This window comes from Telmatherina bonti (genome assembly GCF_933228915.1).
Source record: "Telmatherina bonti genome assembly, chromosome: 22".
In the NCBI taxonomy this organism is placed as follows: Eukaryota; Metazoa; Chordata; class Actinopteri; order Atheriniformes; family Telmatherinidae; genus Telmatherina; species Telmatherina bonti.
Window position 1 is genome coordinate 7,281,811 of NC_136631.1, and position 17,504 is coordinate 7,299,314.

Below are 17,504 nucleotides of genomic sequence, written 5' to 3' on the forward strand. Positions count from 1 at the left end.
TCATAGGTTTGTTGATTATTTTCTTTCATTTTGTCTTACGTTATTCAATATTTTCAGTGTTAGTACTTTCACATATTTTTATTTTAATACATTTATTTATTTATCAATACTTTTTAAATTGTACTTATTTATTAATTTAATTTCTATTAATTAGTTTAAAAGTTTTATTTACTTTTATCTTTCATTGGTCACTTTTAAAGGTTAGTTTATCATTTACTTACTTAGTTAATTAGTTATCAAACCTTCAAAGGGTTACTTATCTCTTTATTGTTTTCTATTAATTACCTTGTAAAGTTTTATTCCACCAAGTTTTGTTTATTACTTTAAAGGCTTTATTGGTTTATCCATTATTACATTTATTTATTTATTTACTTGGCATCCCACACAAACAAGAGGAAGAGCGCGTGCGTCTTTAACGCGCAGCCCCCCTCCCCCTCCTACAGAGGACACATGACGTCACCTGGAGGCTCAGCCAATCAGAAGGCTTCACGCTCAGGCTGGAGGACGACCCTGCCAGTTCGTGTGGCCGCTCAGCATTTGCCTGTGTGTATGTGTGTGAGTGTGCGTGTGTGCGTGTCTGCTTGTTGCGAACAAGTTAACATGATTGTTTTTCTGTCACCTTTACCTGCAATGTTTGGAGTGAAACTGTGAGTGTCAGCGCGCGCGAGGCCGACCGTTGGAAAAGACAGAAGAGGACTTCACGCCACAAACTCTTCATGAAGTCGAACATTTCAAGTTTCCTACGAACGTCCATGAAAAACAAGCCGCATCTGAAGTCGGTGTGACCACCTCCACCTGGAGCTCAGCTTGTCAGAAACCGCGCTGTTCTTCTTCTTCTTGGTTTTTCTCATCAGTTCCTAAAGAGTGGCGCAGTTGGAGACAAACTGTAAGTCTCTGATGTCAGCTGACCAAGTTGCAGTGAAAGTCATTTCCCACGCAGTGACATCTCAGTAGCGACTTACAGGAGAAGCTGCTGATTTCAAATAAAATGCTAAAGACGCTGACGAAGAAGCTGAGAAGACATTCCCTGAACGAGATCCATCCTTTCCAGCTGAAGGTGAGTTTGTGTGAGAAACACTTCAGCATGTGTGTCTTGTGACTTGTAATCAGGGTAATAATGAGTTAATAATGAGGTAATAATGAGTTCATTTGCACCGTTTCTCTTTAACAGTTAGTGCAGCTGCAGCCTCTCTGGAAACATCCACTTTGTTGTCTCAGATGTAAGCTGCTGCTGCTGCTGCTGTTGTTGTGGGAGTTTTCTTTGCTTCCAAGCACCCATTCATTAGCAGTTTTGCAGGAATTTACCCTTTACGGCTTTCTAGGGCTTTTCCAGATGTTTGCACACATTGCAACATGTGGCTCAGATAGACATGCATTCACAGTTACACTGCAGTTCATCTGTTTGTTACTTGAGAGGATAGGTCACTTTGGCTGGGAAAATAAACAAGTTTTTTGTTTATTTCTTCAAGTTTTATATAGTTTTAATTATAAAGACAAGCAGGGAGATCTAAACAAAAAGTTAAAAAATACAATTATGGTTTTAAAAATATCCTTTTTGCAAGCTATTTATTTAATTTTCAACAACTGAACCCATACGTGCTGCTTAGTTACTGACGGCTCACTTTGCACAAGGCCTCTTTTTGGTGAGTAGAAGGATGAATTGTATCCTGCATGGGTCACTAACTTGCTCCATCCACAACACTATTGTGCATCAACCAACTGTATCGTCGCATGGCAGCCATTTTGTGCCAAAGCGCTCCCCTTTCAAAGGCTCAGTCATGGGTTGAGGGGAAAGTGTGCCATCCCTATTGTTTACTTTTGTTTATGTTTGTGTTGCTCAGCTCAGTGAGGGGATCCTTTCTTCTGAAAGATGGTGTGATGGCAAGTGCTGTTGTTGTGAGTTATTCTGACGTAGAGGACGTCCTGACACACTGTTTAACTTGGAGGAATTTCCACTGAGAAAACTACAGACATGGAAATCCAACTTGCAGCATGCAGCCATGCAGAAACATGGGTTAAAGCAGAAACATGATAGTAATGATGGAATACAATCTTATTTTCACTGTTGGAGATGTCGGAGGAAACATGTTCAGATTTTTTTTACATAAAAAGAAATCAGAAAAACCTGGAAATTATTGCCTTTGCTTTGCTTGGCAATCGGTAAATTCTTTCTTGGGGGTCGATGCATATTTTTGGGGAGGAAAACATCCAAAATAATTACATAGGACATCATTTTTTATAGATTACCTGGAGTCAGCATGAAGATGCATTTGAGACTGTCTGCTCTGCTACATGTAAACAGTAAGAAATGATGCTCTGCTGGACAGACTGATGACTCTATTTCCAAACGACTCCACTTATTATGCATCAAGTTTGAAATTAGATGTGTTTCAGGGAACATTTATGCCAATGCTAAAAGCATGATTACTTAATTTATTCGCCCTACGATGGACTGGCGAGCTGTCCAGGGTGTACCCTGCCTTTCAACCAAAGCCAGCTGGGATAGGCTCCAGCTTCCCCGCTACCCTGAATTGGATTAAGCGGTTGGAAAAATGAATGAAGGAATGGTGAGGTTCTTGATAAGCCTTTATAACAGGGGTGTCAAACTCCAGTCCTCGAGGGCCGATATCTGGCAGGTTTTTGTTGTTTCCCTCTACCAACACAGCTGATTCTAATCAAATAGACCAAGCAGCTTCTTGTCAGCCTATTCATGAATTTTAATCAGATGCGTTGCAGCATGGAGACAACAAAACCTGCAGGATACCGGCACTTGAGGACTGGAGTTTGACACCTGTGCCCTATAGCAGGGATCCCCAACCCTGGTCCTCAAGGACCGGTGTCCTGCAGGTTTTCCAAGTGTTCCTGCTGGAACACACCTGACTCAGACTCAGACAAGCTCTGCACATGTCTGCTAAATACATATTGATTTGAATCAGGTGTGTTGCAGCAGGGACACTCGGAAAACCAGCAGGACACCGATCCTCGGGGACCAGGATTGGGGATCCCTGCCCTACAGGGTTTCCAACCTCCCAAAACTGTAATTTATATTATTATTTTACGCATATTGTCCATCATTTGAACCTTTCCTCTTACTTTTTTCTCTATGAATGTTCTACTGTTTCTTTTAAAGTGCAAAATCAAATAAACAAATAAGTAAACATAAAAAGCTAGTATCAGTCAGGCTTGTGTAAAATTTCTGCATGTACTTTATTATGTCTAATGCCAGAACCAGAAAATTTTTCTAGCTGCTTCAACTCAAAACCTTTAAAGAAGCGCCATTTGACTTTCACACCTTAAAAATTTGTGTTGTGACTAATTTTGATGACGCACCAACATTTATTTTGTACGTTTCTGGAGCGGTTGTTGCCCTGCAAGGCTGAAAAACAACACTTTATTTGTGGTACCATTCACATTATGGCACTTTGTCACATACCAGCCATTAAACAGCTATCAGCAACTATCAATACACCGATGGTTTTCAAAACACATCATAGCTGATTTATCAAAGAAAGACAGAAAGGGACAATTAGACCAAAGTCAACATCAGACTGACTTTTGCTGACCAAAGAGAGCTGAGAGACGAGACAGGATGCAAGATTGAATTGGCCCCTGGAAAAGGGGTCCTTTCTGAGAAAATCTGCTGAAGTTTATCAGTGGAGAACAAGTTTATTTCCACAGCCATGTTGTCGTGTTACCTTAATGCCACTACCAGTGAATTTTTGATTCGCTTTTCCTGAAAAACAGCTTCATTTTTCAAGCGATGGTCCAATAAATTCCACTGACTGTGATTAATCCTTTTACTTGAAATACACGCCCATAATCACGACATTGACAGTGTTTTCTAAACGTCGCTGTAAATGTTGTGTAGACGTTTAGCAGAATGCCATGATTGTTGCTCCTCAGTGCAAAAAAAGCACGAAACAGCAGAGGAACACTGAGCTCTTGTTCTTCCACTCCTGCTTCCGGTCTTCGTTCATATTGAAGGGCAGTTTTTTCTTTTTTTTCTTCAGCTTTTATCGAGTTAAGGAGACTAGCTGCAGCACTGGCTCTGGATTTCTAAAACGTCACATCCACAGTATTTTAGTGTTTCTGGTTGTTTTACATCACCCTGCCTCCCGCTCCTGCTGTAAGACCATGTTGTTGCTGCAGTACCAGTTTTCCAGGGCTGGAGTCGGTGTTTTAGTGAAACCGCTTTAGTGGAAAGTACGCTACAGTTTACTTTCAAGACTGTTTTGCTGCTAAAGCTAAATGTCTTGGTTTCTAAAACAACATGAATCCCTTAGATTCATTTAAAATAACAACAAGCACTATACTACTTAGACTGTACATAATACTGTTGCTAAATGCGTAAAAGCTACTTTATCTTGTCTGTAATCTAGTTTTTTTTTGCTAGTAATTGGTTTATTATTGTTCTTTTTAAAATTCCTAATCAGATACTTCCTGTAGTTCTTTCTCAGCAGAGGTTCCAGACATTTGGAAAGCTCCGCAGATCATTCATTGGTCAGAGCGATCTCTCAGCTGTGGTCTTAATAACAACCCATGTTTAAATCCTGCATCCTGCTAAAACCTCAAACACATCAACACATTTTCTTCTTCTCTGAAATCAGCTGAAATTTGGGTGCTTGGCTTTTATGTCAGTAGGTATGGTCTGGAAAATATAAAACTTCTATTTCTCACAGTCCGAGGATTTACACTCTTTATTCGCCCTTTTTAAAAACAAAACCTGCTGACATGAAAAGATGAGTATTTCTCAGAGTCAGTCATGCACTGATGCATTGACAGCTTGGCCCATGAGTGGGTTTGTGACCCGTTTCTGTGTCACCACAGCTTCACATATACAATCCACGAGTTTCTCTCAGCTTTACACAGCTGATCGAGTCCACACTGAGGGAGACTATCTGCAGTCCAGTCGTGTTGCGGTGAAGACGGAATGAGAAAATGGTGGTAAAGTAATAGCTACTGATTTATTTTCCTAGCTGCTTCGCTACAGCTTGTTACAGAATCACATAGCTCCCAAATCCCAGTTGTCCTGCAGCGTTTCTAGACCTTTCTGCACAATAAATGTTTGTGTAATGCAGGCCGTCTGCGAAGAATGTTCGGACTATTCAAGCCCATGAAGAGATCACTTCAGCTGTTATTATCTAGGACACTAAATTACTTCCAGAGCCAGAGAAGCAAATGTTTTCACTGGCTGGGTTGTTCTCCTCGTGACAAGTAAACTCATGGTTTTCATGGATAAAATGCAGCGTATTGCAGGTTTACACTTTGCACACACATCATGTTTGCGGTTTGTGCGACGGTCAGAGTCGACGGCTGCGTCCAGAGTGACCACATCCGTTCACATGAAACTGGACCAAAGGTTTCTTGTACAGTGGTTCTCCCAGAAGCCGACGCTGATCGAGACGAACTAAAACCAACAAGATGGGGAAGATCCAGTGGAGTGTGACAGAACGGGAGTCAACTAGCTTTGACCTTGCGTTGTGTGTTTTATGAGAAGGGAAATGGAGTGTGACAGTGTCCATGTCAGCATGGAAGGACCAAGCAAAGCTGATATGTGTGTGAACTGGGTGGTGTGTGTACGCTGTGACATTGCCATTGATCCAGCTTAGCAAGCTGCTCAGTGATGCAAGGGACTGACAAGGATTTCATTCAACTGTTCTTGACACACAAACACACAAGTCTTTGTCTGTCATTTGCGTGCACGCACAAAAGTAGTTTTCAAGCGTAATTCATCCAGTTTTCTTTTCACTTTGCTTTTTTGAGCTCTCTGAACCAGCCTGCAATTAGTTTCCTTAATAGATGCGAAGGCCAGACTGTTTTCTGTCAATGTGAATTAAAAGTAGTTTTAAGTTTCCATCTTTTAATGTTAGTCGTACACATAATAAGAGCCTTGATGGAAAAGTTTGTGGCCAGATATTTGCACAAATATGTTGTGCATCGATGATTCTACTGACCTTCAGTAAGGATTCAGCTCTTTAACCGGAGCGCTGTGGTATCATAAAAGTTATAACGATGATGAAACAGTGTTGTGGTACTGTGTAAGTGTGATGTACTTCAGGTTTAGTCGCGTTCTGGCCTCTCGTTTACACAGTATCAGAGTTTTTTTTAATAGTGTGATTAATTGACTTATTGCATATTGCGAGACAGGTCTATTTTTGGCTGCAAGATGATAGTTTTCATTCTGCTGTTGGGTTAATCCATCCATCCATCTATCCATCCATCCATCCATCCACCCACCCACCCACCCACCCATCTATCCATCCACCCACCCACCCACCCATCTATCCATCCATCCACCCACCCACCCACCCACCCATCTATCCATCCATCCACCCACCCACCCACCCATCTATCCATCCATCCATCCATCCATCCACCCACCCACCCATCTATCCATCCATCCATCCACCCACCCACCCATCTATCCATCCACCCACCCACCCATCTATCCATCCATCCATCCATCCATCCACCCACCCACCCACCCACCCATCCATCCATCCATCCATCCACCCATCCATCCATCCATCCATCCATCCATCCACCCACCCATCCACCCATCCACCCATCCATCCATCCACCCACCCACCCATCCATCCATCCATCCACCCACCCATCCATCCACCCACCCATCCACCCACCCACCCATCCATCCACCCACCCATCCACCCACCCACCCATCCACCCATCCATCCATCCACCCATCCATCCATCCACCCACCCACCCATCCATCCATCCATCCACCCACCCATCCACCCACCCATCCACCCATCCATCCATCCATCCATCCACCCACCCACCCACCCACCCATCCATCCACCCACCCACCCACCCACCCATCCATCCACCCATCCATCCATCCATCCATCCACCCATCCATCAAAACACTCATTCATCCACCGATCCATCCATTCGTTGTCTTAACCATCTTTCTATTCTTTTAACCGCTCGGTCCAATTCAGGCTTGCTGGGAAGCGTGGGTCTTTCCCAGCAATTACTGGGTGAGAGGCAGGGTACACCCTGGACAGGTCGCCAGACCATGACATTTCTTTAACAAAGCGAAGATAAAAAGTTTCTGGTTTTGTGTGGAAATGTGGAGTAAACAGAGGCAGAGAAAGAGATTCTCATCTCATGGCTGTTTGCAGTAAAGTTGATCCTTTCCAGGATAACTGAAACTTTTGTTAAGCAAAGTTTTATGTGATTGCTGTGGTGATCAAGTTGAAGATGATAAATGAATGAATCCTTCTGAGTTTCCACCACAAGAAGCAGAAGACATTTCACCCTCAAACCATAAACCAACCATGTTTACTCTGGATGTACAGTAATGTCGGGATGGGCTTCCAGCTTTGGACATTTTTAATAATAATCATGCATTTTAGTTATATAGTGCTTTTCTACAAGCTCAAAGACGCTTTACGCAATGAAAGACAAAGTTATAACAGGCAAAAATTACAATAAGTACACAGCGAGGTTAAATACAGTATATAAAAATGCATTTTTTAAGGAAAGTTAAGTGTTTAAAAGCAGAAAGAAACAGGTGAGTAATTAGTTTTTAAGGTGGCGGGGTCGGTGGTGTCTCGGATGTGTTGTTGGAGGCAGTTCCAGAGGGTTTGGGCAGCAACAGAAGAGGCCCCAAACCCCCAGGTTCCATGTTTGGTCCTGGGGATGATCAAGAGGTTGGCGTTTGTGGAACGGAGGATGCATGAAGGGGTGTGTGGGGTGGAGAATGTCTTCTAGGTAGAGGGGAGTCTGGTGTTGGAGTGCTGTATGGGTTAACAGGAGGATTTAGAATTTGATGCGGTATGGGACAGGGAGCCAGTGGAGGTGTTGGGAGGACTGGTGTGATGCGGTCTCGGGTACGGGTGTGGGTGAGGAGGCCAACTGCAGAGTTATACATCTTTTGCCATTTCTGTCTATTTAATCTTCCTCTCTGTTTATTGTGTTTGATGCCACTGTAGTTTAATCTAAACTAAATAATAATATCCGTAACCTGAATGTGAAGAAGGGTGTGAGGCTTTGGATCTGTATGGTTTTGAACATTTGTGATAATAGCGCCTCAGATAGCAAACTTTCTGTCCCAAATCATTTCCTCTAAGTTTATCTTCAGCATAAATCCAAAATGTTCAGGCAGTCGTGCTGTGATGTTTGTCTTTGCATTAAATCAGTAATGCTAATCATAGTTTACTGAACTTAAACTGGAAGTATGGTAGTATAAAACACGAGTGGTGCTAATTCTGCAGCTGGGATTGAAGAACAGCAGAAGAAGAGAGTTCAAAGCGGCGGCAGTCAAAAAGCAAACTGGAGAAATTAATGTAATTATAACATTCATGCCAATTCAGTGCAGCTGCTTAAAGGGTAAAAATTAAAATAATCATGCAGAAGCTCAGAATTTCCAAACAGGCTTTTTTTGAAAACTTCCACATTCCTTTCGCACTTGTTCATAGTTGTGGTATCTTGTTTACATATTTGTCTCCTGTGCTGTGACAAAGCAAAATGTGGTATCGCTGCAGTTAGTTGTGTTCTCTGAAATTAGTTCAAGTGGAAACTCTGTACTAGTAGATGAGTTTCCAGGCTTAGCCATGGCATCTTCTAGGGGATGGGAAGAAAAACTTGTCTTGTCAAGCGCTTTTCTGAAAATCCATGAAGCACTGTTACACCCAGTTACAGACTAGTATTACCCACTGCTGACTTTCCATTTCATTTTAATTCTAGTGGCTTTGTCACAACATGAGTACCTCTTACATCCTGATATTACTACTACCTCTGTGGATCTCACATGTCGAGCAATTATCTTAAAGGAGAAGTTAATGTTGAAGGATCAAAATGGCATTTTCAAATGAGTCTGAGTCCGTCGTTCTGCAGTGAGAAAGATTGCTTAGAAGTGAAAACTTCAAAGGAGATAACATCCCAGCAAGGTCAGAGAAACTGAAACCAACCCAAGAGCTACATCCCAGACTCCCCAGGGCTCAGACAGCATGTCAAACTTTAAATTTTGTGATGGAGCAAGACTGAACGAGCAGAACATGGTGGCGTAGGTTGGAAAAACTGCATCTGCCTTTGGACAGATCAGACCAGAGTGGAGATGTTTGGTCAGAATGAACACCAGCAGACTTACAACAGAATGGCTGAACTGGTCCAGGTAAGTCCCAGAAATGCTGCCGTGGGACCTTCAGAGAGCTGCAGAGTGAAATGATGCAACTAAAGCAACGCTGAACCCAAATTCCTCCACATCAGACAGAAAACCATGAAATCAGCTAGTAGTGATTCTATGAGCTGCAGAATAATGGATTTGATTCAGTTTTTCCACACACTACTTCTGCATTTTTGGCTCAGTTTTCATCCAATAATGGCAGATTTCAACATGTCATATGATGCTATTTGATGGAAGTTTATTTTTTTATAAACCTTTAAACAACCAGCTGATTTTCTAATCATGTTCTGAAATATAAAACCAGTGAACTGAAGGATTTTTTTTTTCTTTTCTCATCACTGAATCAGAATTTTCCCTTAAAACATAGAAAGTTTTTGTGCTTAAAAACACTCAATGTTTGTGTTGTGGTTGTGTGTGATTGTGTCTGTTTGTGAGTTAAAACTCATGATTACAAAGACATCAGTCCATATCCTTCCATGTGTCCTCTGATCCAGAAACAACAGTGTGTGAGGCAGTCCCTGGAGGGAAGGAAATGCCAAATCGTTACGTCAGCTTAACGTCTTGTCAGACAGACAGTGGTCGCTCTGTGGAGAAACTTCTAGACATTCAGGTCAAAGGAACCCAAAAAGAGAAGCTGCTAAAGCTGCTGAGCGTCCCTACTAAGACATTGGAAAGAAAGAAGGCGTTACTCTGGTCATTCCCAAGCAAGAAGGTACCACCTGGATTCAACTAAGCAAACTGGAAAATGGCTTCTGCATGGATGATGAGGTTCCAGCTGCAACAGGATATTTAATCCCAACTGATGAGCAGCTTCTCATGCCTTAAACAATCAGCAGACACATGCTGCGGGGCTGGAAAATGTGCTAATCTGTTTCAGAAGAGTCAAATTAGAAAGCAGGGTCTATAGCAGGGTCCTACGGCAGCCGCAATCCAGCAGGTTTTCTGTCCATCCCTCCCTCTCAAATCAGAACTTTATAGGCTGTTAGGCCCATTTGATTGGATTCAGGTTTGTTGAAGCAGGAATACACTAAAAACCAGCAGGATTGCAGCTCTTGTAGGACTGAACTGATTAACTCTGATCCAAAGAGATCCAGTGCAGCAAAACATCGTGAGTGATGGTCAACGGGAGTCACTTAAACCACATCAAATCAGAGAAAACAGCAGTAGAACTCAGGGTTTATGTTTAATCGTGACTGTAAGAACGTTTCCACGTGCACTGTGTGAAGGGAACTGAAGGGATTGGGACTGAACAGCTGTGCAACCATAGGAAAACCACTAATCAGTGAGAATCATGAGGAGAAAAAGGCTTCAGTTTGCTGGAGAGCACAAAGATTGGATGCTGGAGCAATAGAAGAAGGTCACGTGGTCAGATGAGTCCAGATTTCCCCTGTTCTAGAGTTATGGGAGCGTCTGGGTAAGAAGAGAGGCCATCATGCCCAGGGCCTACCGTACAAGGTGTGGGGACAGTCTATGATCTGAGAATGCTGCAGTTGGTCAGTTCTAAGTCCAAAGAATGAGGTCACCTGATACCTGAACACACTGAAAAAGGCGGTTATTCCGTCCTCCCTGATGGCACGGCCATTTCCAAACAAGGTTTGGATGTGAATGCTGCTAATCAAAACTGTATCTCTTTAAAATGATATTTAGGTTCTGTGCTGGAAAAGATTTCCATATTGTTGTTCAGTTCTTCTATTAGTCCTCAATTCCGCTCCTTCTGATGTGAAACATCGTGTCATAACGATTACGGGTTGGAAAATCAAACCTCAAAATCAAATATCGGGATTTTCTTTGCTCACAATTTCTAAATCGATTTTTTTTTTTATTTAAAAAAATCTTCTTTTTTTTTTAAATAAACAAAAATAATCTATTATAAAATTTGTGTCATATTTATTGATCTTTTTACTTGTCTTCTTGGGCATTATGGCAGCAGAATGAAGGTCTGGCTACTGTGTTGTTTTATCCTAATTGAAATTAAATAAAACATGACTAAAAAGTTTTGTACAGTTTTTTAAATTTGTTTTTAGGTCTACAAAAATCAGCAATATCAAGGAATCGTGAGAGTAACAAATTTAAATCGAATCGACACCCAGAAACATCAGAATCGAATCGGGACGAAAGCATATCGTCACAGCCCTAATAACGATGCAAAGCTAAGAACCAGAAGCACACGGAGCGGAAATTTACAGCAGATGAGAAAGATTAGATAAAACTGCCAAATTTATTTTGTTCTCTTACTGGGAAACTTCCAAGTTTCAGTCAAGTTAGTCGTGTTGGAAAATCATTTTAGATTCTTCTTATATTTTTTTAAAAGATAAATCCAGGAGTGAAAACAGCTATTTGGTGTCGCAAGCAGCTAAAGTCGCTCCCTCCACAAAGCTAAACGCTGGAATTTCCACCTGATATGATTTTTAAAAAAAAACTGTCTATTGCATTTTGTGATGAAGAGCCCTGCCTGCTTTCCCCCCTTTTCACACTTTTTGAAGAGCTTCAGAGAGAAGAGGAGGTGTGTGAGAGTGTGTGTTTTGTAAACTGGAATGGAGGACACTATGTCTGCGTAGATGTGTGTAAGCGCACACACATGCACAAGCACAGATGGCAGCTGCTCAGCGAAGCTTCTGAGTGGTAATTACTGAGTGTGAGGCGCCTTACTTAACTCTTAGCGTTGCAGGCTGCAGGGTTTCTGTATTGTTGCTGCTTGTAAAGGACGAATTGATTTTAAAGAGACAGGCTCGGTTTGGTCGTGGGAAAAATGTTTTCAGTGAAAACGGTGTGGCTCGGCTTTGAGTCAGATTTATTTGGAGTCTTTTTGGCAGAGTGAAAAATAATTTTTGCTTTCGATCATTGTCTTTTTTAAAAACATCAAGTCAAATTTTTAGTGGATTTTGTTACTTATTCTCAGACCAGTTACACAAAATGCTACATTTCACCTCAAGAGTGAAACATAAAGCTTGTTACTTTTCTGTTGCTGATAGACCAACTTAAAGATGCTGAATCCTTTAAAACCGCCACTGCCGAACTTTGCCAGGTCTTTACTCTGCTGCGTTCCGTAAGCTTGAGAATATACGTGTATTTTGCATACAGACCAGCATGAGGTATAAAAAGTCCTTAAAACAAGTACTCCATTTTCCCCTTCTGAAACTTTCAGCTGCTTTATGATGGTCTTCCGACCTTACGTCAGATCAGGTCCATCACTACACTGCCCCTAGTGGTTACTTGCATATCGCAGCTTGGAAACATAGAAATTTAATTTATGAGGAAAAGATACTTAATAAGAAAATAGGCAAAATATATGAAGCAGCAAATATAAATTGATGAAAGTGAGGTTTGTTTTCGGCTTCACGAAGGCCCGCTTTGGATCCACTTTGCATCCTGCCTCTTCTTTGAGCTCTGTCCAGCCTCTAAAAGTCAGTCCGATTTGAATGTTGTCTTCTCTCTTAGTCTGTTGCTTTCTTTCTTTCTTTCCCTCCAGTAGCGTCTTTACCTGCCGAATCAGACATGATGCAGGTAAAAAAAACCAGCCAGTTTGTTGATATCCAGTTGCTTTGACATGACTTTGGACTGAGAAAACAAGCTTCGAGTGCAATCTGTCTGCCTCAGGAAGCTGCAGAACAACAACAGATCCAGTACTGTACCTGTTGAATGTCAGTGTACCAGCAAAACTAGTCAGAAGCACAGCGTTTAAGGTCTGAAGGTTAATTACTACTGCTTTAAACCCATTAACTTGTTTGTGCGCAACGGTTCACCTTACAAAACCACTGCGCGTCAGAGGAAAAGAAAAAAAGAAAAAACATTGGTTATTTTATTTTCATAATTTCTTTTAGTCTCTTTAATGGATGAACTTTGTATCCTGTTTTTCATCCTACATGGTTGGAAGCTGCAGAAAAGTCTGACATTCTTATTTTCACCATGTTGAGGCAGCTATGTCAATGAAGTGTTCAGGTGAACAGCGTCCATTTAACGTTGGTTTTTTGGCCGTAGTGTGTTCTGGTTTTACGATTGGATAAATGAGGGTTGGCACTGTTGAGTTGTCGACAGGACATTGCTGGCAAAATAACTGGCTGGAGAAACACTGGAGCAAATGTTGGAGTACCATCACCATCATAAATATTTTGGGGCAAGGATGGGCAACTCCGGTCCTCGAGGGCCACAGTGCTGCAAGTGTTAGGAGTTTCCCTGCTGCAACACATCCTAATACCTATCAGACATCAAGCTCTGCACTGCTCTGCTACTTACATGTTGATTTGTGCCAAGTGCGTTGCAGCAGGGAAACCCAAACACTTGCCCATCCCTGGTTTGAAGCAGTCAAACCTATGATTATTAATAAACTGATTTACGCAAATGATTGGAGTCAAATGAATATTTTTTTCCTTTTGTGTGAATTTTCTTCAATTATTGTGGATCTTACTCGCATGTCCTGAAGGATTTCCTCAATATACAGCCAACACAGGTGTGTTGGAACAGGGATACATGGAAAACCTGCAGGATTTTGCCGCTTGAGAACCAGAGCTGGGCATCCCTGATCCAAAGGAAAAGATTTAAAGGTGTTTTGTTTTGTTTTTTTTAAAAAAGATTTTCTTTAACCAGAATGTTAAAATGAGGTGGGTTTGTGTAAATATCAGTCAACCAGGTCATGTATGGACTCTTTTGTTGGTTCTTGGATATTTTTCACTTCCTTGTAAAACGGGGAAAAGTCAGAACTAAACATACATTTCAGACAAGAAATTAAATTTCTTCAAGAACCAGAGGAAAAGAAGTCCAGCTGCTTTTTGGTTCAAATATTTAGAGTTAAGTTAGGTTCCTTCTGCATCCTGTTTGACTAAAACAGTCAAGCCGAAACCACTCTGCACCACTTATCCAAGTAAAGATTTAGATTTGGAAGAGTGAGGAGAAGCAGAAGGGTTCATTTATCATGGCACATGGCAACTTAAAGCCTGATTTGTTTTTTTTTCCCCCCAGATTTCTTACCATGGCAGTGGAGAGGGAGTTGAGAGTGATGACTCAGAAGGCGAGAATCAGGAGCTCGCACAGATTGACAGAGGTATGTAAGCAGAGCCACCTGTAAATACTGATTCACAGACATCACAAGTCGACATGATTCAGTCACAGAAAACAACATTTCTACTGTTTTTCCCGCCTCTTCTGCCAACCGACTCCTCCAGAGAGACGGAGAAATTGCGCGCTCACCCCTTTGGCCACCAGCCAGCAGCACAACCAGGGTCCGCTCTCCCCGGCCCGGTTACGACGCCTCCGCCTCCTTCTAGATGCTAATCTGGATCGTCACTCTTCCGAGGAAGAGCTGGAGCGAATCAGCTGCGGCGACAACAGGAAGTGGGTGTCTGCGCTCCCACAGCGCCACAGCGACCACCATAGCAGCGCCTCCAGCGACGAGGAAGTCCGGGACCTATGTGGCTGCAGGTCGCCGCCCGCTTCCGCCAGGCCGCTGGTGGAGCCCGCCTCTTGCCTGGCTGCCTCCCCCAGCCCAGTTCTGTTCAGTTCCAGCCCACCACGTAGCCTCAAGCCACCCCCAATGAGATTCCAGCTGCAGGTGGTGCAGCCAGTTGCACGGCCCATCATCTTGACCCACTTTGACCAATCAGCACCTTACAGAAAGTACCGGCACAGCTATGGTGGGGAGCCAGGGAGACCCAGTCTGGATCTGGAAAAAATGCAACAGGTTAGTACCATCTGTGATAAAAAAAAAACAAAACACCAAAACTGTAACTCTGTCCATGAAGGTCTGACCTCTGGTGACTGGTTCAGGGTTGCGTTTGGTTTCTGGTTAGCTGGTTGGTTAGTTTGAGGTTAAATGTCTGGATCTGAGCCATTCACAAGCAGAGTGGAGAAAATATATAGTGAGTCGCAACACAACAACACGACAGTTCATTCATTCATTCATTCATTCATTTTCCTAACCGGTTAGTCAATGAAGAGTAGTGGGGAAGCTGGAGCCTATCCCAGCAGTCTTTGGGCGAAAGGCAGGGTACACCCTGGACAGCTGGCCAGTCCATCACAGGGCCAACACGACAGTTGCTCTAAACGTTAACTTGTCTGTGTGGCAAATAGTTACCTTAGAAATGGACAATTTACTTACAAATCTACTGGATCCATTCTGACAAATGAACAACCACATCTTCCAAAGATGCTGTTTAACGTAGCAGCGTCCTTGAAAACACAACGTTATTGTTCTATGCTGTAGTTTGTGGCGCTTAGGATGGGTTTTCCAGAGGACTCGGTTCAGTTGGCCAGGGAATCCTGAACTATTTCACACCTTTGTTTGGTTTACTTAAGTGAAACCAAACTGCCTGGACAATGTCACCCAGATGCAACACCTGCAAGCTTGGGGGGGTGATCTCCCCTGATTACTGACCAAAATCCTGCTTATTAATTGGACAGGACTGGAAACGGCTCGTTCACTGAGAACAATGAAGCAACAGACATAAGGTTTCTGTTTTACTTCCAAAAAAAACATGTGCAGTAGGGCTGCTCAATTATGACAAAAATTATAATCACCATTATTTAGACTGATCTCGATTATTTAACACAATTATCCAGTATTTATAAACAATGCTGTGCGTCGTGGTGTTCTAGACTCCGTGTCGCCCATTATAACCGTCTAATGCACGGTTCCGAGTTGTTTAATCCGCTTTTACTGCTTATATAGGAACTATTTTACGTTGGCCTGGATGTACGTTTTATTCCAAACAACAGCTGTCAGGCTGCAGCACGTTTTTCTCATCCACCTGTTAAAAGACGGCTGATCTGAACCAGCTGGTTAACGCATTGCTATGGTAACGCCCCGTAACGGAGGGACATTACAGTGTTTAACTGGCCGAACTATGTATAGGAAAATAATGCGGCCAGTTGTCACTGACAATGGTATAAAGTATGTTTAGGTGAACTTCCACAACCTACTGCAGTTATTCTACATTGACCTGCAGCCGGAGCCGACTGAGACTGGCCGCCTGGGAGTGCTTTAGGATGGGAGAGGCTCCCGCTGCTCCTTCCTTACAGTAACTGCAGAACAATATGTGCCTTTAAGTCAGTCGCCAAAACACCAGAAAAGTCTCTAATAACTGCAGTAAAAGCTGCTAGATTTGTCGCTTTTAACAGAAAAAGTCTCCAGATTTAGCGAGAAAGTCTGAATGAATGAAAGTGTCTGAATGAAAGCAAAGCGGCTGTGGGAGGAGTTTACAGCACAGCGCTGCAACGCCAGAGACGCTCGATTAGCAGCTGAAGACAGCAGGAGAGGAAACTGCAGAGAGAAAAATAATCACACCCTTTTATTTTCATCATCGTTGAAAACCCGGATCGTAGTTGAGATTAAAATCCGATTAATCGCCCAGACCTGCATGTTCAGTCTTTCCAAGAATCTGTCCAGATGGGCAGCAGGAGAGACGGCGAACCATCAGACACGTCGCACTCCACCTCATCCTACATCACTTCCTCTCCGTAGTTCATTGCCTGGTCTGCTTTCACACTGAAGTGAACCGAAGTCGGATTCAGTGGCAAACAGTTCACACTGTTCCACACAAACTGTAGTATCCATGGAAACAAACCCGGGTCCATTTATAGCCCTCATAGGAGGGCTAATGTGATTCATAGTTTTGTGCAGCATCTGCTTGATGGGATCTTGGAAATTTTTAAGTCAAAACATCCGTAAACAAAGGCTGGATTGGCACCAAACACTGCTCTGCAACATGTTTCAGGTGTTTTTGATGCTCTCTCTGTTTTTTATTGGTAATTTTGGGCCTTATAGCCGAAGACATGAAGAATAATAAAAGTCTATAAAGAACAGTAACGGAGCTTAAAATCATTTATTAAAATCAGTAAAAGTAGGAAGTTAGAAATCTTGAAAAATACTTTCTGATTCTCAGAGCACCGAGAAAACAGAAATTTGTATTATTTCAGCTTCCTCAGGGTGTTTAGTCTGCAGATAAAACTAAATTCTGGATAACCAGGGCACAGTGAGGTAATACTGTGTGTTTCAGTACTACACAGTTGCGTTCTGATGACACATTTTCTTCCTTCAGATAGTTGGAAACCTCCACAGGATGTAATTTCATACATAACCATTCATTTCACCACGAGCTGAAATGTATTTCTCAGTAATAGTAGTGTAGCTGTCACTTGTAATTAGAAATTTATCCAGACGCTGCAGCGATAATTGAGCCAAAAACACACAATGACGACACACACACACATGGCTACACAAAATGCTCACACAAGCAAACAAAGTCTTCCATTTGACGTTGGCCACCACGGTGGTCTGGCTGGAGAGGGATGAAGGAGATGGAGGCTCGGACGGCAGATGTCCGCCCTCATTTCTCACAAAGGCTGGTGAGCGAGGGGAAA

At 42.5% G+C, this 17,504-nt stretch overlaps 1 protein-coding gene across 2 annotated transcripts in view; it reads left to right on the forward strand.

Moving 5' to 3' along the window:
- The first annotated feature begins 559 nt into the window (after positions 1–559).
- The window catches only part of LOC306772971 (uncharacterized protein), a 36,520-nt gene continuing 19,575 nt past the window's right edge, over positions 560–17,504 (forward strand). For both annotated transcript variants that reach the window (XM_079262642.1, XM_079262643.1), the window contains exons 1-3: positions 560–1,057; positions 14,109–14,190; positions 14,312–14,826. In XM_079262642.1, coding sequence (XP_079118768.1) covers positions 989–1,057; positions 14,109–14,190; positions 14,312–14,826 — 666 coding nt within the window. In that variant the 5' untranslated portion in view covers positions 560–988. The remainder of the gene's footprint in view (positions 1,058–14,108; positions 14,191–14,311; positions 14,827–17,504) is intronic.